This window comes from Lepidochelys kempii, chromosome 13, assembly GCF_965140265.1.
Source record: "Lepidochelys kempii isolate rLepKem1 chromosome 13, rLepKem1.hap2, whole genome shotgun sequence".
Lineage (NCBI taxonomy): Eukaryota > Metazoa > Chordata > Testudines > Cheloniidae > Lepidochelys > Lepidochelys kempii.
The window spans coordinates 5490352-5506077 of NC_133268.1; the positions used below are offsets into that span (position 1 = coordinate 5490352).

At 45.2% G+C, this 15726-nt stretch overlaps 1 protein-coding gene across 7 annotated transcripts in view; it reads left to right on the forward strand.

Annotated features, from left to right (window-relative positions):
• Window positions 1-15726, forward strand: part of MYT1 (myelin transcription factor 1) — a 112975-nt gene that overhangs the window by 71028 nt on the left and 26221 nt on the right. For 5 of the 7 annotated variants that reach the window (XM_073309008.1, XM_073309009.1, XM_073309011.1 and 2 more), the window contains exons 9-17: window positions 38-128; window positions 3359-3472; window positions 5072-5286; window positions 7891-8096; window positions 9494-9763; window positions 11121-11275; window positions 13049-13147; window positions 15296-15358; window positions 15519-15587. In XM_073309008.1, the coding sequence (XP_073165109.1) occupies window positions 38-128; window positions 3359-3472; window positions 5072-5286; window positions 7891-8096; window positions 9494-9763; window positions 11121-11275; window positions 13049-13147; window positions 15296-15358; window positions 15519-15587 (1282 nt within the window). The remainder of the gene's footprint in view (window positions 1-37; window positions 129-3358; window positions 3473-5071; window positions 5287-7890; window positions 8097-9493; window positions 9764-11120; window positions 11276-13048; window positions 13148-15295; window positions 15359-15518; window positions 15588-15726) is intronic. The other 2 variants (XM_073309015.1, XM_073309014.1) reach the window with 1 other exon arrangement.

Genomic DNA, 15726 nt, shown 5'->3' on the forward strand with positions numbered 1-15726 from the left:
TTCCCTCCCCTCTTCCCTTCCTCTCCTCGCTACAAAGTCTTGGCTATGCACGAGAATGTGTTGAAATGCCCAACACCAGGCTGCACAGGACAGGGTCATGTGAACAGCAATCGCAACACACACAGAAGGTACTTACTTCAAGTTCTAATCTGCAGGGGCTGAAACATCATCAAGGCAAACAGCAAAAATTACATTGGTTTTATCCCTGCATAATGAACTTCACACTGAGATATGGTGTAACTAAAACAGATTAATTATAGACGGCTATTAAAAATAACTGGAAATCAGACAGAATATCAGGTATCAAATGGAAATGGGCAATAAGGCAGAGCAGAGTTTCTTGGTTTGGGTGCAGGTATTTAGTTAGAATGGAGTCAAGGAGACGGTATTCCGCTCTAGAGGAAGTTTAAGATGAGGTTCTAGTCCAAATGATGGTTAGTGTTTGATGGCACAGAACACTTGTGAGGTTTCTTGGTTGGTAAAAATGTCATGCAATCAGCTATTTTCACCTGAATTTCTGCCATCTCAGCATGAATTTCATCTGTAGCTCCAACCAGAAGTGAAAAATAGCCCCCTTCTAGTTTTGTATCTCAGACGGAACCTAATCAGTAGAGATTGGTTCAGATCTGGAGATCCGAAATTGTACCTCAAGTTCTGGTTTTGCCCTTGCTCTAGTGTAAAGAAGGTTATTGGTGGCTGAGAATTCTGCGGTGGTCCTCAGAAAATGTTTCGCTAGTCAGGAGGGCTTCTATGAAGCTTATCATGCAAAGAAATGCCAATGGTGTTGCCTTGGACAATATAGGCTGTATAACAGAGTGCTGGGGTTATCTAGCTCAGACTTAGGACTGTCTTGGTCAAATCATTTGACTTTAATGGACATACAGATTGACTGACAGAATCATAAATGTTAAATTCATTTGCAGGCACTAGGTGAGTTTGCCTAATTATTTATTCATACATTGTGGGGAAATCATGAAATAAATTGATGTGATGAATGCCTCCTCACAGCCTGAGAGGCCAGGGGAAAATGAGTGAAATGTTCTCACTCACTTGATAAGACCCATTTGTCTTGCACACTAACTAGCAGGTAGCAGTGAGCATCTGCAACACAAGTGGAAGCATCCACAGTTACTGACTGATGCACGTGGGTAGCAGTTGGCCCAGAAAAGAGCAGCAAGAGTTGGGAGAAAAGTTCATTTTCAGTTCACCTGCAGGTCAGCCCAGCGATAATACAAGAGACTGTCAACTGTTTTCAGTCTGATAATCAATGTTCAACGCAAGGGGGGGGGCAGTGGTTGAGAGTTGGGTTCATGAGCCAGATTCGAGTCAAGTGTCCCGAATTCAAATCCTGGCTTGGGTCGCTGGTGATAATAAGTGCGAGGGCCTTAGTCAACATCCCAAAACTGCCATTTAAGCTCTGCTCAAAAGGTGTCTGTGACTGGAATAGCAGGGATGACCCCAGCCAGGATTGAGGTTCAGATGCAGAGCTCTGTAGGGGAAGATCATGGAGCGCCTCCTGTACTCTGCTTGTTCAAGCCAGCCCTAGCAGCATCTCTCCTAAAGGAACACTGAATTCACAGAAGTCAATAGGAGTTTTGCCTGACTCAGGACTGAGTAAACATGGAGGGCCTGGAGCCTGTCTCCAGGGCAACAAAGCCACTCCACCCATAATTCCAATCAGATCCTTGCACAAGGAGGGGAGCAGGAGTACTTCCTTCGATAAACTGAGGTTCCATGCCCCTCAAAGCCATGAATCTCCTGAGACCATGACAAAGAGCTTCTGTACAGAAGCCCTTTGCCACTGCATTAGTGTCAGGGCCCGCTGGCTTCTGCTCACCCCTGGAGAGAATTGCTTCTACAGGGGCCAGGTTTCTAGTGGCTGCCTTGGCATCAGCTACTTCAGAGCCATTCTTGGGGCTTGAAGGGGATGTTTTCCAAGCCACTGAGAAGGGAAGCCATCTAAGTTGCTGCAGGCTCTTTCCACAGGAAATTCCACCAGTTTTCTCTGTGGATGCGAAGGGGAGAACCCAGTGTCAGCCTGCGGGCTGCCTACCCAAGGCCCTACCCCTCACCTGTCCTTGCCCCACCATCTCCATGTGTGTGGAGACTGAACCCTGCAGAGCTCTGACAGAGGAGCTTCCACGGGGGGGACAGAAGAGGGGTGCTTGACACAGAGGTGACCCAAACCTTCCCAGGACCTCCCCCACCTCAACTAGGATAGGAAGGGGCAGGATCCCCACTGCAAACATCTGAAGAGGGGGCGGTCAAGGTCTGGAGGATCCAGCTCTGTTAAAATGGGAGCCGCTACTATAATTCTGAGTTACGGCCAATCATAGCAAGCATTTCAGGATCTGCATGGCCTAGGCTGTGAGTGGCCCCTCTTCAGCCTTGCTAGGGCAGAGTGGGGAGTAGGTAGCTTAGGGTGGCCAAGACAGCAAATGTGAAAAATCAGGACTGGGGGTGGGGGGGTAATAGGAGCCTATATAAGAAAAAGACCCAAAAATCGGGACTGTCCCTATAAAATCGGGACATTTGGTCGCCCTAAAGTAGCTTCTCCTCCCAATCCCTTTCATGGCTGCCCAAAACAGCAGCCCCTTCACTCTCTGCACAGCAGAAAGCACAGGGTGGGCGTGTTCTCTTCCCCTGCAGAGAACAGGACTCCACAAAGGCCGCCCTGGCTCTATCACCCACCCTTTTAGCAACGGCCCATGGATCGGAGCTCATGCACCCCGGGGTGCAATCTGTCCCGTGTCCAAGGAGCTGTGCTGAGGGGGACTGTGCCTCTCTCAAGGCAGACTCTTTTTGGGACTCCTTTGGGGCAGGGCAGCACCACACCATGGCCTATGAACAGCTGTGGCTTAAAAGCCACACTCAGGCCCCATCCATGGAGGTCGTGGCAAATGTGTGTAAAAGTCACACTCAAGCCCCCCGGTACAAGTAGATGTTGACACAACTGCACATCTACAAAGCACATTTTCCGCTTAAATCACCCCGGAAATGTTTGCTTAAGCAAGGAACCAGAACAAGTAAGGAGAAGAAATTCCATTTATTCATTAAAATTTCTCCAAATGAACCATACCTCCCTCATTCTCTCTTTGAGGAACTCAACCCAGTTTATTGATATTATTATTACATTATCTATATCCTGGTTCTTTGAATGCTTCTGAACTTTTGTTTCTGAGCAATATCACAGTGGATGCCTGAATGCTTTACAGCTTGCCAAAATAATAACAATAATAATAATAAAAAGATTTTTCTCATGGGCTCAGTGCAGATCCTGGTCTGTAAAGCATATGGAGATCTTCATCCCAGTTCCTCATGCTTAGCTTTCCTTTCTTTCTCTTTTAATTCCATACAGTTTATCTGGGTGCCCCATAGCCGCTGCTGAAAAATTAGCCAAATCTCATGAAAAGCAACAACCGCAGGCGGGTGACCCCTCTAAGAGTAGCTCCAATTCTGACCGGATACTCAGGTATGTTAGATTTATAACAAGGAAATTTGTAACAACATTTCTTCCAACCCCAGCTCCCACCCAAAATCAAATCAAATCAAATCTGTTGCCAAAAGAACCCCGTCACAATCCATTCATGTACTGCTGCATCTTGGTACTACCGATGCCTGTTATTGTGATCATAGGTCTCTCCAAGGTGCGGGGATATTTAATTGATGATCCCATGGAGGGCATCCAGGACAATGAATTGCTTCTGTAGCATCAATTAATGCTGAGGCTACAGGCCAAAGGGTTTTAACAGTACAGCAGAAGGCACTTGTGCTGATTACACTACAATGCAAACTGCCTGAGAATTATGGCTATTATATTAGCATTATAAGTAGCGGGTTTTTTTATACAAATTATTCAGTCCCAGCTTTTTTTAAATAAACCCCAACATTTGTCTTCCTTTGACGACATGGCTTGCAGGAGTGGGACCCTGTTGGCTCGACGGGAGTATCGTCATTTTTGAATGATTTGATTTATTTGTTCTGGTTTTATCTGATCTGCCGGGGATGAGGACTGGCCAGTACTAAGAATGTCCCTGATGATCCCTTGCCTGCACAGTTTTGTGATTCACGATGCTACACATGGAGTGTAATATGGTTAGTTAGTTTACAATGAGAGCACTAAGGCAAGACTGCTGCGCAAACCCTTCTAAATGTTGATGTGCTACAGCCCAGCGAAGCATCAAGCTCTGATGGGTTTTTGTTTTTTTTTCAGAACAGCTGAAAACCTAGGTCAGCTGGAGTTTTGAGTGCTTCAGCATCTTTTTTTTTGGTTGAGGGGGGAAGACCATTAGCATTATTTATTGATTTATTTGTGGTAGTTCTTCCCCCACCCCCACCCCCCCATGTGTCAAGGTCAAGATGCTCACAGTCTAAGGAAAAACCAGTGGAAAGAGGTTAGGAGGAAGGGAATAACAATAGGCATTTTATATACAATGTATATGCAAGTCAAATTGATTCACTATGGGCTGCACAGCAGAAGTGGGTCATTAAAAGGGACTCTGCAGATAGGGTAGCGGCCTTTCCTTATTGTGTGTTCACATTCACTGTGGAGTCAAACCTACAGTGGTGACTTGAGCTTAACTCTGCTCTCTTGATAATATTTAATGCCATTTCTTTTCAGCTCTCCCAAAGGAAAGCACTACCCCAAGATTTTATTTCTGTTGGCAAAGAGCAAACATAGACACAGCGTCCCACAATAAAAGGTTGCACTGTGATCTATGCAGTGAACACCACTGGATCCCGTGCAAGAATTAGGAACGTGAAATTTCCAGCCCTACTCTTTAGAAGCTCAGGGTCAGATTCTGATCTCTGTCACTCTGGTGTAGGTCTGGAGGAAATGAAATCAGAATGTGGCCCACATAGTATTTTGTAAGGAAAACCTGATAAACCCATGAACGGAGTTATGAAGAAATGATCCTGCTTTGTTTTGGGTATAATATTTGTCAACCATCCTCTGGAGAAAAGAAATGGCTTGGCACTTATGAATCACTTATGTGAATCACTTACAAAGCAGGGAACGGAAAGAGAAGTATTGTTGATTGTTGGGTTTTGGTTCTTTTTTTATCTGCAGGCCTATGTGCTTTGTGAAGCAGCTGGAGATTCCTCAGTATGGGAGCTACAGGCCCAACATGGTTCCAGCAACCCCTAGGGCCAACCTGGCCAAGGAGCTGGAGAAGTACTCCAAGGTCACCTTCGATTATGCAAGTTTTGATGCTCAGGTTTTTGGCAAACGCATGCTTGCCCCAAAGATTCAGACTAGCGAAACCTCACCGAAAGCCTTTAAATGTAAGTTGGGACAAGTGAGGGGTTTGGTGCTGAGTGCTCTGTGCTTTATCATCAAATATCACTTGCCAGAGAATACTGTGGCTCTTGGGAGGGTGTGTTTGAGTGAAAGGGCTGGGACAAGTAAGAACAGTTGTCTATGGAGTGCTTAGCCCAAAGGACAATTTCTTTGGCTTCAGCTTTGGGGAGAATTGCATCCAGTCTTGGGTACGTTCATCTGAGCAATATCTCTAGGTGGGATAAGTTACACAGTAGCCTCCAGTTTGTCCCCAGTATCTTACAGCTCATGTATATTCCTCCATTCATCCATCTGTTTCTATTCTAGCTAGTTGGCTTATATTTTTTCTCTTCTCTATCTGATATCTAACTAAGATATTCTACCTGTTTGTTTCACATATTATATTGTATTAACCACACACCTTCTAGCCATCAGTTGTCTGACATCTTATCTATCTTATCTACCTACCACTCTTATCTACCAAGGATTCTGCATGACTTGGCAGAGCCATTGACCAAAGGAAGCCTCCAAATAGATGCATGTGTAAAATGAAATGATCAAACAACCCCCCTGAGGATGGACCTTTAGGTGCAGAAATTGAGATGGACATGGTGGGCTAAAATTAGAATTGTATGCTACACCTCTGTAGTGGATGGCCAGCGCAGACTCATGCAGTTTCACTGTTTAATGTTCCTACTCCATTAGTCTCCACACATGCATGCTGAATCCATCTTTTAAAGCATAAAAAAAAAAAGATTTAGGAAACCAGTTTGCAGAAGTCAGCAGCCTCAAGAGGGCTTTCTCTTTGTAGCTAATCCCACTTTCAGAGTCCTGTTTAATCCTGACGCAGCTGCTCTCTAAAAAGTGCTCATGCTTGAAAGCATCCCGGTTGTTGCACTACAATGGAAGCTCCCTTTTATTACAGTACTAAATCTGTAAAGGATCAGACAATGAAATTGGATGGAGGCCAGAGAGCACAACTGCCACTGTCATCCTGGGTTAGGGCTGATGGAAAAGTAATTTGTTTCCCAGCACAAGTGATTCTGCTGCTGAATAGATTGTGTTATTTGCAATATTCGCAAAGAATTTTCAGGGTAATTGTACTGACAAAAATAATTCCAGCAGCCCCACTAGGATAATCCTTTTTATTTTTTCTCGTCACTCATTTTTACTAATTTGCTGATTGCAAGTCCATTAGTGCCGGCAATACTTATGAAATGGAAACGCATCGCTGAGTGTACAGTGTGAAATTGAAATTGGCATCTCACCATTCTGGATATTGTCAGGTCATGCTTGCAAATACCCCGACCCCACCAAAAGACATGGATTAAACTGGACCAAAATTTAAAAAAAAAAAAAAAGTAATGCGCAAGAATAACCATTTGGGCAAGACTCCCATGGGTTAATCAGAGCAACAAGATTAATATGATTGCCAATCATAGCAGGCAAATCTGTTCCTTTCATTAAGGACTTACTTTAAAGAGCTCTTCATCCAGAGGGATGTGTGCACATAACTCCTATTAATGTCAATAGGCATTATGCACGCACACAATGAGGGGGGAAGCAGTCCTCGAAAAGATTAGCAGTTTATACTGTCTTATTTTTAGAGTTCATAATGGGAATAATAAAATCATTTTGCTTTGCTATGGCACCTTCATCTGAGCTTGTCAAGCTGCTTTGCAAACATAGGCCAAATCTTACAGGCCTTTCGCAGGCAAAACTCCCACTGAAGTTAATGGGAATTTTGGTTGGATAAGGGCAAAGGAAAAATTGACCAAGAACTTCAGGATCTGGCATGTAAATTTGGAAAGACAGAGCCCATCCTGCAGCTGGATCTGTGTGAGAAGACCCCTCCGCCTACACGGAGACACTGATTTCCAAGGGAGTCTATATGGTTGTCAGAGTCCTTACAAATGGATTGGTTTGCAAGATTGGGGCCATGATTTATATTGACTTAATCCTGAGAGATAGCGAGTCTCCTCACATCCCACTAGTGTTTCAATGGGAGTCGAGGGTGCTCAGCATCTGGCAAGGTCAGACCCAGGTCCGGCACAGTGTATAATAATGTACAGGGCAATGTAGTTCTAGACAGTATAACTATATTGTAGGAGATTTAATACAGCTAGATCAGCTATCAGAAGAGCCCTATTTCACTGGTGTCATCATCAGAAAGTCACATTTTATAGCTGTCATTGGTGTGGTTTTGCTGTTAAAATGTGATTTTTAAAAAATTACATATGTTTGTATAATTATATGAGTTTTGAGAAGGCAAAGTTAAAAAACAGGTGAAGACTCACTATTGTTTCCCCTTTGAAGCCCTCAGGATAGTGCAGGGGCATGGTTTTAATGAAGAGGGCTACAGTATTCTGGGAATTTGATGGTGCAGTCAGCTAATGCAGGAACCTTTCACCTTAGCACACCTGAGCATGAGTTCCCAGCTATTAGCACCTTCAGTTCCAGGAGCAGTATATTTGCTGACAGGTTTATAATAAGTAAAGGGCTGCCATTTCAGTATGCATATACACTGAAATCAGTGGCATGGGATTGATTTGCCTATAATGCTCATGTGCAAGTTAATATATCAGCCCTGTATTGTTCCCTTTTTGCAGCTAAACCTTTTCCAAAGGCCTCTTCCCCCAGCCACAGCCCTTCCAGCAGTTATGTGAAGAGCACTTCATCTTCCTCTACAGGCTTCGACTATTCTCACGATGCCGAGGCCGCACATATGGCTGCCACCGCCATTTTAAATCTCTCCACCCGCTGCTGGGAAATGCCAGAAAATCTCAGTACCAAGCAGCAGGATCTTCCCAGCAAGGTGAGCTTGACGGCAAGGAAATGCAGGGGGCTGAGGGTAAAATCCACAACAGCAAAGACAATGCAAACGGGACACTGTTCAAAAAAGATCTTCAGGTAATTAACTTCAATGTACTTAAAACCAGAGCGGGCTGAAAATCAGAATTTCTGGCCTGAGGGAAATGTTGATATTTTGACATCAGTTTTCATCCTGAATCAGGACAAAATGCCAAAACTTTACACAGAATAAAAGGCTCTCAAAAGTTTTGACTTCCGAAATGGCAGAGGGGAGACCCTGATGCACGATGGGAGATGTAGTTCTAGTCAGGAAGGCTAGCCAATGGGGGAGAACAGGGACAGGAGGCATCTTAACTACAGCTCCCATTAGGCACCACATCATAAGAACATAAGAATGGCCCTACTGGGTCAGACCAAAGGTCCGTCTGCCCAGTATCTTCCGACAGCGGCCGTGCCAGGTGCCCCAGAGGGAAAGAACAGAACAGGTCATCATCAAGTGATCCATCCCCTGTCACCCATTTCCAGCTTCTGACAAACAGAGGCTAGGGACACCATTCCTGCCCATCCGGGCTAATAGCCATTGATGGACCTATCCTCCAGGAACTTAAATCTAGTTCTTTTTTGAACCCTGTTATGGTCTCGGCCTTCAAGTGAATGCAGGTTATTGTCAAACTGACCCTCAATTAAATGTTTCATTTAGATTTTTCCTAATGGAAAATCAGTGGGGTTTTTTTGCAAAAAGGAAAATGTCTTTTCTGTGGAAAAAACATTTAGAGCTAAAATTCCTGACCCGCTCTACTTGAAGCCTAGATGGGACTGGTGCTATTGGAGCTTGACTTCACAAGCACCAGGTACTGTGGGGAGCTGAGCACTTCCGTAGTAGTGCAACAGAAGGCACTTGGCACCATCAAAAGGCACTCAGCCCCAGGCAGGATGAGGCCTAAACTGAAAAATTGGGAGTAAGACTCTTGACATGCTAAAATAAGAAGTGTCTGTGCTGGCTCGGGTCCCACTGTACATCTTTTGCATAGTCAGCATGTCCTGTTTTGAAGAAAGAGTGCTTGATTGTTCATTTGGAAAATAGGTCAGTATCCACAACGGTGTCTGTAGAACATGGTATGGAGGCATGTGACTATACAAAGTAGCTGTCCAAGACAAGCATCCCTTCCAAACAGAGGTTGCATTCGCTGCTGGGACATATTCACATGGGACATTTCTGAGAGGAAATCCCATTCTGCTCCATTCCATCCCATTGCCTGTCAGAGCTTGAGGAAAGGGTGTTGCATGCTAGTACCCACTACTCCATATTGCTTTAAGCCCCTGACTGCCCTGTAAAGCAAGAAATACTCTCCGAAAACTGATTGCAGGGACTCATTTAGAATGTTGTCCCCCATCTTTCAGTCTATGGACATTGAGGTGGATGAAAATGGGACGCTGGACTTAAGCATGAACAAGCATCGCAAACGGGAGAGCACCTTCCCCAGCAGCAGCAGCTGCAGCAGCAGCCCCAGTGTGAAGTCCCCAGATGTGTCCCAACGCCAAAATAGCACGAGTGCCACTAGCAGCACCATGACCTCACCCCAGTCCAGCCAGACCTCCCGTCAGGATGAATGGGATGGCCCCATTGACTACACCAAACCAAATCGTCAGCGGGAAGAGGAGCCAGAAGAGGTGAGCGGTGATGAGACCTTGTAATTAGGTCCCTTTTCCACTGAGATGCAGAGTGATCTACAGTAATATGTTTTCACTCTAGAGACCAGTGACTCTTGGCTTCCTTGGGCACTTTATTCCCATTGACTTCAATGGGGTCAGAGTTAGGCCAGTGCTGAGTACTTTGGAAAATCCCACCCATACTGTGTTTAGGGTTTTTTCTCTCTCTCTCTCTTTCTCTTTCTCTCTCCCCGCTTCTCTGATCCCTTTTCAGCCTCTCTGTGTTCACTTTTCACTCTGCCCACTCCGTTCTCCAGTTCTCATTCTGCTTTTGTCAGTTGTTTTCTTCCTCTTTCTTTCTCCTTTTCTCACCATATCCCCTGAGTAGAAATCAGATGTGATAAGGTTGAAGTTGAATGCAAATTTAAAACCCTCTGGCCCAGATTGCTGCACCCAGCACAGGACACAGCTCTAAGCCGCCTTTCTGCCACCCTCGTCCTGGGGCTGAATCAGCCACTTAGCATAATTTAGAGCAACCTAACAGCTGCTCTAAGTTATGCAGATTGGAGTGATCCCTTAGGGACTGCTCCCCCAGCCAGGGATCACCACAGTACAGCATGCTCAGACCATGCCCCCTCCTACCCCAGCCTACTCAGGAATGCCCCTTTGCAGTAGATGGCATAAAGCTGGCTATGCCTGCTTTGCATCACCTAGGAACTCCTTAACATCATGTTAGGGCAGTTCTCCTTCTCCTTTGTGTCACTGGAGTGGGGCAGAGAGGCTGGAGCTGGGGACCGGGATCTGACCCAAAACGTGCAAGCAGCTGCAAGGTCAGGCAAAATGAGTTTCCCCACTCATGACTGAGAGGATTGCAGCGTGAATTAATGAGCCAAGTGGAGGGGAGAAATAATCAATAACTATAAACCCAGTGGCCTCATTCTGATCTCAGCGACATCAGGGTAAATCAGCAGCGACTCCAGTGAAATTACACTGGTGAACATCTAGTGGGAGCAAGACCAGAACCAGACACTGGACGTTTAGAATTCCTGACAGGAAGGATGATCCAGTGAGTAGGGTGCTAGCCTGCAACTTAGGACACCTAGGGTCAATTCCCTGCTCTACCACAGACTTCCTGTGCGAACTTAGGTTAGCTGCTTAACCTCTCTGTGCTTCCGTTTCCCATTTAAAAGGGAATAATAGCACTGCCCTGCCTCCCAGGGTTGTTGGAAGGATAAAAATACTAAAGATTGCAAGGAGCTCAGATGATGGGAGCTATAGAAAGGCTACGATGGATAGATGGACTCTTTTGATTCCTCAGCACTGCCATGTTCACAGCATGTGGATCAGTAAAGATGTTATTCCCGCTGGTTTCTTACAGTCAGAGCCTGCAGCCCATTCTTTTGCCTCCTCTGAAGCAGATGAACAGGAAGTATCAGAGGAGAACTTTGAAGAACGGAAATACCCCGGGGAAGTTACCTTAACCAACTTCAAACTTAAATTCCTTCCCAAGGACATCAAGAAGGAGCTACTCACGTAAGTCCTGCCTCTTTGACGGCAGAGCCCAAGTGAAATGTATAAAATGCGCAGGACAGCCAGGAAGGATGGGGAGGTGGGAATCAGTTAAAAAAAAAAAAACCACAACTAAAATGTTCAGCATTGTTTCATACTGTGATGGTCTTATTTAATCCAAACACTTCAAACCAGAAGCTTCAAGAGAAATTTCAGCCTCTGACTACTTCTGATTATCAAGATGAAGGGTTATCCCAGACGGTCTTCCTGGACCTGTGTAATGATTAAAAGAACCTAGTTGAAAGCTCTTTAGTCCCAGGATTCATGAAAATGGCTGTGAACGCGTAATTTCCGAGATCATTTTCCCAATATAGTTCCCCTTAAAATTAATACTTGTGCAGTGATCGAGGGAAAGAGTTTGCCCAGTCCCCTGCCTCCTCGGGTACGAGATGCTAAACTATTCTTTGACATCCATGTGGCCAAGGGATCTCGGTACCTCCCAGCTGGTGCTCAGAACCCAGTGCCATCGTGCCCAGAGTTGAAAAGGCAGGTAAGTAGGCAGTCTAGGAGCCATCTCAGGTAGTGGAACAGTGGTTTCTGGTACCACAGAGCAGTGAGTACAGTCCCCATGAAGAAAGCTATAAAGACTCTGCAATGTATACAATTGAAACAACCCAAGTGTATATTATTGCACTGTGTGCTACATTTGAGAGGGCCCTGAACCAAACTCCAGACCTGAATGCTGTAGAAACTTGGAAAGTTTGGATCCAGAACTTTTCAGCTGGATCCCTCTCCTTAGGAGACGATGAAGAATCCTGGATCCGTATTGCTCATGTGAACAAAAGGGGAGAATTCAGATTCTGATCCAAACTTTGCAGCTTGGACCCAGCTCTAATCTAAAGGAATGCTGGAATAAACTGTCAGATGCAAGGTGTGGCAGGCTGATCCCTGAAGTAAACTTGTCAATGGAGCTATTATTCCTAGGCTTATTTCCAGAGTAAGTCTGACCTTTTAAAAAAATATAAGGTAGGAAGGGCCCAACAAGCCTTCATTTCACTGACCTCTTTCAGTCTAGTTCATTATTTGGCAATGCAAGTGGGAGTTTTGAAGGGGAGTATGTGATGCTGGAAGGAAACGGGGAATATGTGGAAGTCCCAGGTGAGCAGAGGAAGAGGGGAATGAATCCTCCCTACATGAGCAAGACACTTCAAACAATCCCCATAAGCAAAATTTTAAAGGTTTTTTTTTTCAGAAATGGCGTGAGCATCAATTTCTGGGGTGGGTAAGCCAAGTTCTCCCTGATCCCTGGCAGTATTCAAAGGGAGACTGTTTCATGGCAATGAACAGCTCTGGAAAGGAATCTTCCTGGCGTTCTAGGCAGCTCCGAGCTTCCTTTCCATACCAGGGACACAAGTCCTCTTTGATCCTTCTGCCATCATCTTGAACTACGGTGCACTGCATGCAGGCCATCCATGAACAAACTCATTTGTCATGTAGATTTGAGTTTTTATGTCCATATGGTCCCTGCATCATCTCAAGATGCTGGTGGCAAGTGTCTGGGAAAGTGTTGCCCATTTCTGTCTCGTTTATGGCCACCCTCATTTATGGCCACCCTACCCCACAAGTCACTAGTGCCACACAGCAATGTATATTGTTGGTTGAACATCTGCAAGTTAATCGTAGTTCCAGTGATTATATATATATTTTTTGTTCCTGTGAGAGGGACTTGAGGTTGATTTTCCTTTCTGTATCTTGGTGTGAGTAACCTTTGCATGTGCCCCTTGTCCCATAATGCAGAGGGAGTGGAGGCAGCAACAGCAGAGGGTATAAAACAAGTTGTTTTGTGGGGCATCAGAAACGGGAGTCCCAGGACCATCATCATGGACAAACTATGAGGTAGTTGTCCTGCCCTAGTACCAAGATTCTATCCAGTTCCTGTGCATTGTGTATTGATGTGGGTTGCTTCTTTCTGTGTTCAGAGTACAGCCATCTCCTCCCCGCCCCAACCCATTCTTGGTATTTCTACTTTCCACCACCCTCAAAGGTGCCATGTTTTGCAACCCTCTGACCAGATCCTGTCATTATTGCTTTGTGCATCTACCGCGGTTGCTCCAAGCGGATGCAAGACACTCCCTCCCCATAAGGGTTGAGGATATTGTCTTTGCAGGACTCCCTCAATCCCTTCAGCTTGGGCAGTTAGGGACAGGACCAGGCCCCAAATTTGGAACCATGAATAATAGTATCTAACACTGCCATTAAGTCACTGGGCTTGTTTCTATGCAGAGAGCTGTACCATGGCTGGGCAAGCTGTGCTATGGAAAGGCAAGGAGGGATGCCATATTGCAGACATGCCGAGGCAGACACAATGCCTGTGGCCTGCTGTGGGAATTCACTGAGAAGCAGATCTTGCACCTGTCTTTGGAGGTGTAGCTTGTGCTCCCCCAGCACTGGCCTGGTGGGCTTTTCCAGCATCCAGGGAAGGGAAGCAAACTCCAAGCCCAAGTCCTTCAGAAGGCCCTTTCCGCGGGGTGCTTTTTATTGTTTACCACGATAGTCAGACAACAGAATAAAACAGCTGCTGAAATCACTGACCATAATACCCAAAGGCCTCAAGAGGTCACGATCTTCCCCTGTGATATCCCTGGACCCAGCTTCTTCTTCCTTATATGCTCCATCCAAACCTGTGACAGGTAGGGATCACTTAATCCTTTCCAAGTTGCTGCTTTTACTTGGTCACATGGCCTCATTCCACTAGCCATGGAAAATGGAGATGGAGTCATGGCCATGTCCCGACCCATTTGGCATATCGACCACTGCTGGTGGCACTCTGGCTCTCCCAGCGTTTGTCCTTATGGAGCACAAGGGATGGAGGAAGATGGCTCCCTAGAACCCCCACCATACCTTGCAAACCCATGCAGGGGGAGCCAGAATTCATCCCAAAGTATTTCATTAGCACTAATTCCCAGATATGGTCCTGAACCCAAAAATCCATATTTGAAGACTGTGTTTGGCTACACTGTATCATAAGCCCCACCGTATGCAACTGTAGCTGTGCAATCACGTACAGCATTATGGATTTTATTTCCTGAATATCACAAACCCGCCACACCTGTCCTATTGCCTATAAGATTCACTGGGAAGCGGTGGGGAGGTAGAGAGATATAAAACAAAGCCAAGATAAACCATCTCTCTGCAGCATGCCCAGCTCCAGCTGTTAAAGAATTATGAGTGAAACCCCAGATATCATGAGATTTATTTTTTAAATTGAGGTCTTTTCATTTGCCTTCAGGTGATGGAACATTTAGGATTCAGGCTTTTCTCTGCAGCCTTAAGTGCTAGAAACTGAAAGAAAGTAAGCTGTAATAACTAGACCTTCACCTGTCAGGAATGGTCTAGTTATTTTCTTTAGTCCTGCCTTGAGTGCAGGAGACTGGACTAGATGACCTATTGAGGTCCCTTCCAGTCCTACACTTTTATCATTCTATGAAAGCTGAGATTCACAGATAATCACCTGATTCCAGCAGCTGGGGGTTCTAATAAAATGTCACAAGACTGTGATAAAAACCACGAGAACTGGCAATACTGAGTCTGTAAAGCTGGTTTTCCATTTACAATGCCATTAAGGCTGGTTTAGTTCTTCCTTTTAAAAACACAGACAAAAACAAAATACCCCAAGCAAACAATCTTTTTACTCATTCTTCATATTTTGCCACAAATTCCTTCAAAGAAGGAAAGGTCGCCATGGCCTTTTGGGAACAAAGGGAAAGAGAGCAGGCCAAAAAGGAAGCAGTTGGTTTATTTGTACAGATTTCTACCGGCTGCTAACACTAATAAGTAAATATCAAGGCCAAGGCTAAGTTGTGCTAACAAAATCCAGAACACACCCCGGTATTTCACCTACCCAAAGAGCCCTGGCCCACACACCAACCAAATTTATTTTATTTTTCACCCAAGAAAGGTTTCTTCCCTGTTTTTACCCATGCATGAATCTTTCAATGAGTTTATTTCTTTTTGGCACTTACACTTTTTATTATTTTTGTTCAGTTGCCCTACCCCAGGCTGTGATGGCAGTGGACACATCACGGGAAACTATGCCTCTCACCGCAGGTTTGTTGACCTACCATTTCAGGTTCTGACTCTTTAGACTACATATTTTTTTAATCGTGTGGATGGTTTTGTTCTGTTTCCTTCTCCCCTTCCTTCTCCCTTCCCCTCTTTTTCTTAATTTTTTTGGGCTTATCCAGATATTCCATCTCTTCTCTTTCAGCCTTTCTGGTTGTCCTCTTGCTGACAAGAGCCTCAGAAACCTCATGGCTGCCCACTCTGCTGACCTCAAGTATGTTTGCTCTAAACTCAAATCTCCCTTTTTTTCCCCCTGTGCTATGCTCTTGCTTTCCCCATACCCCTCATCTTTAGAAAAAGCAATCAAAATCTGTCTGAATGGATCTCCAGTGTGTGAGCCAAACATCCTCCCT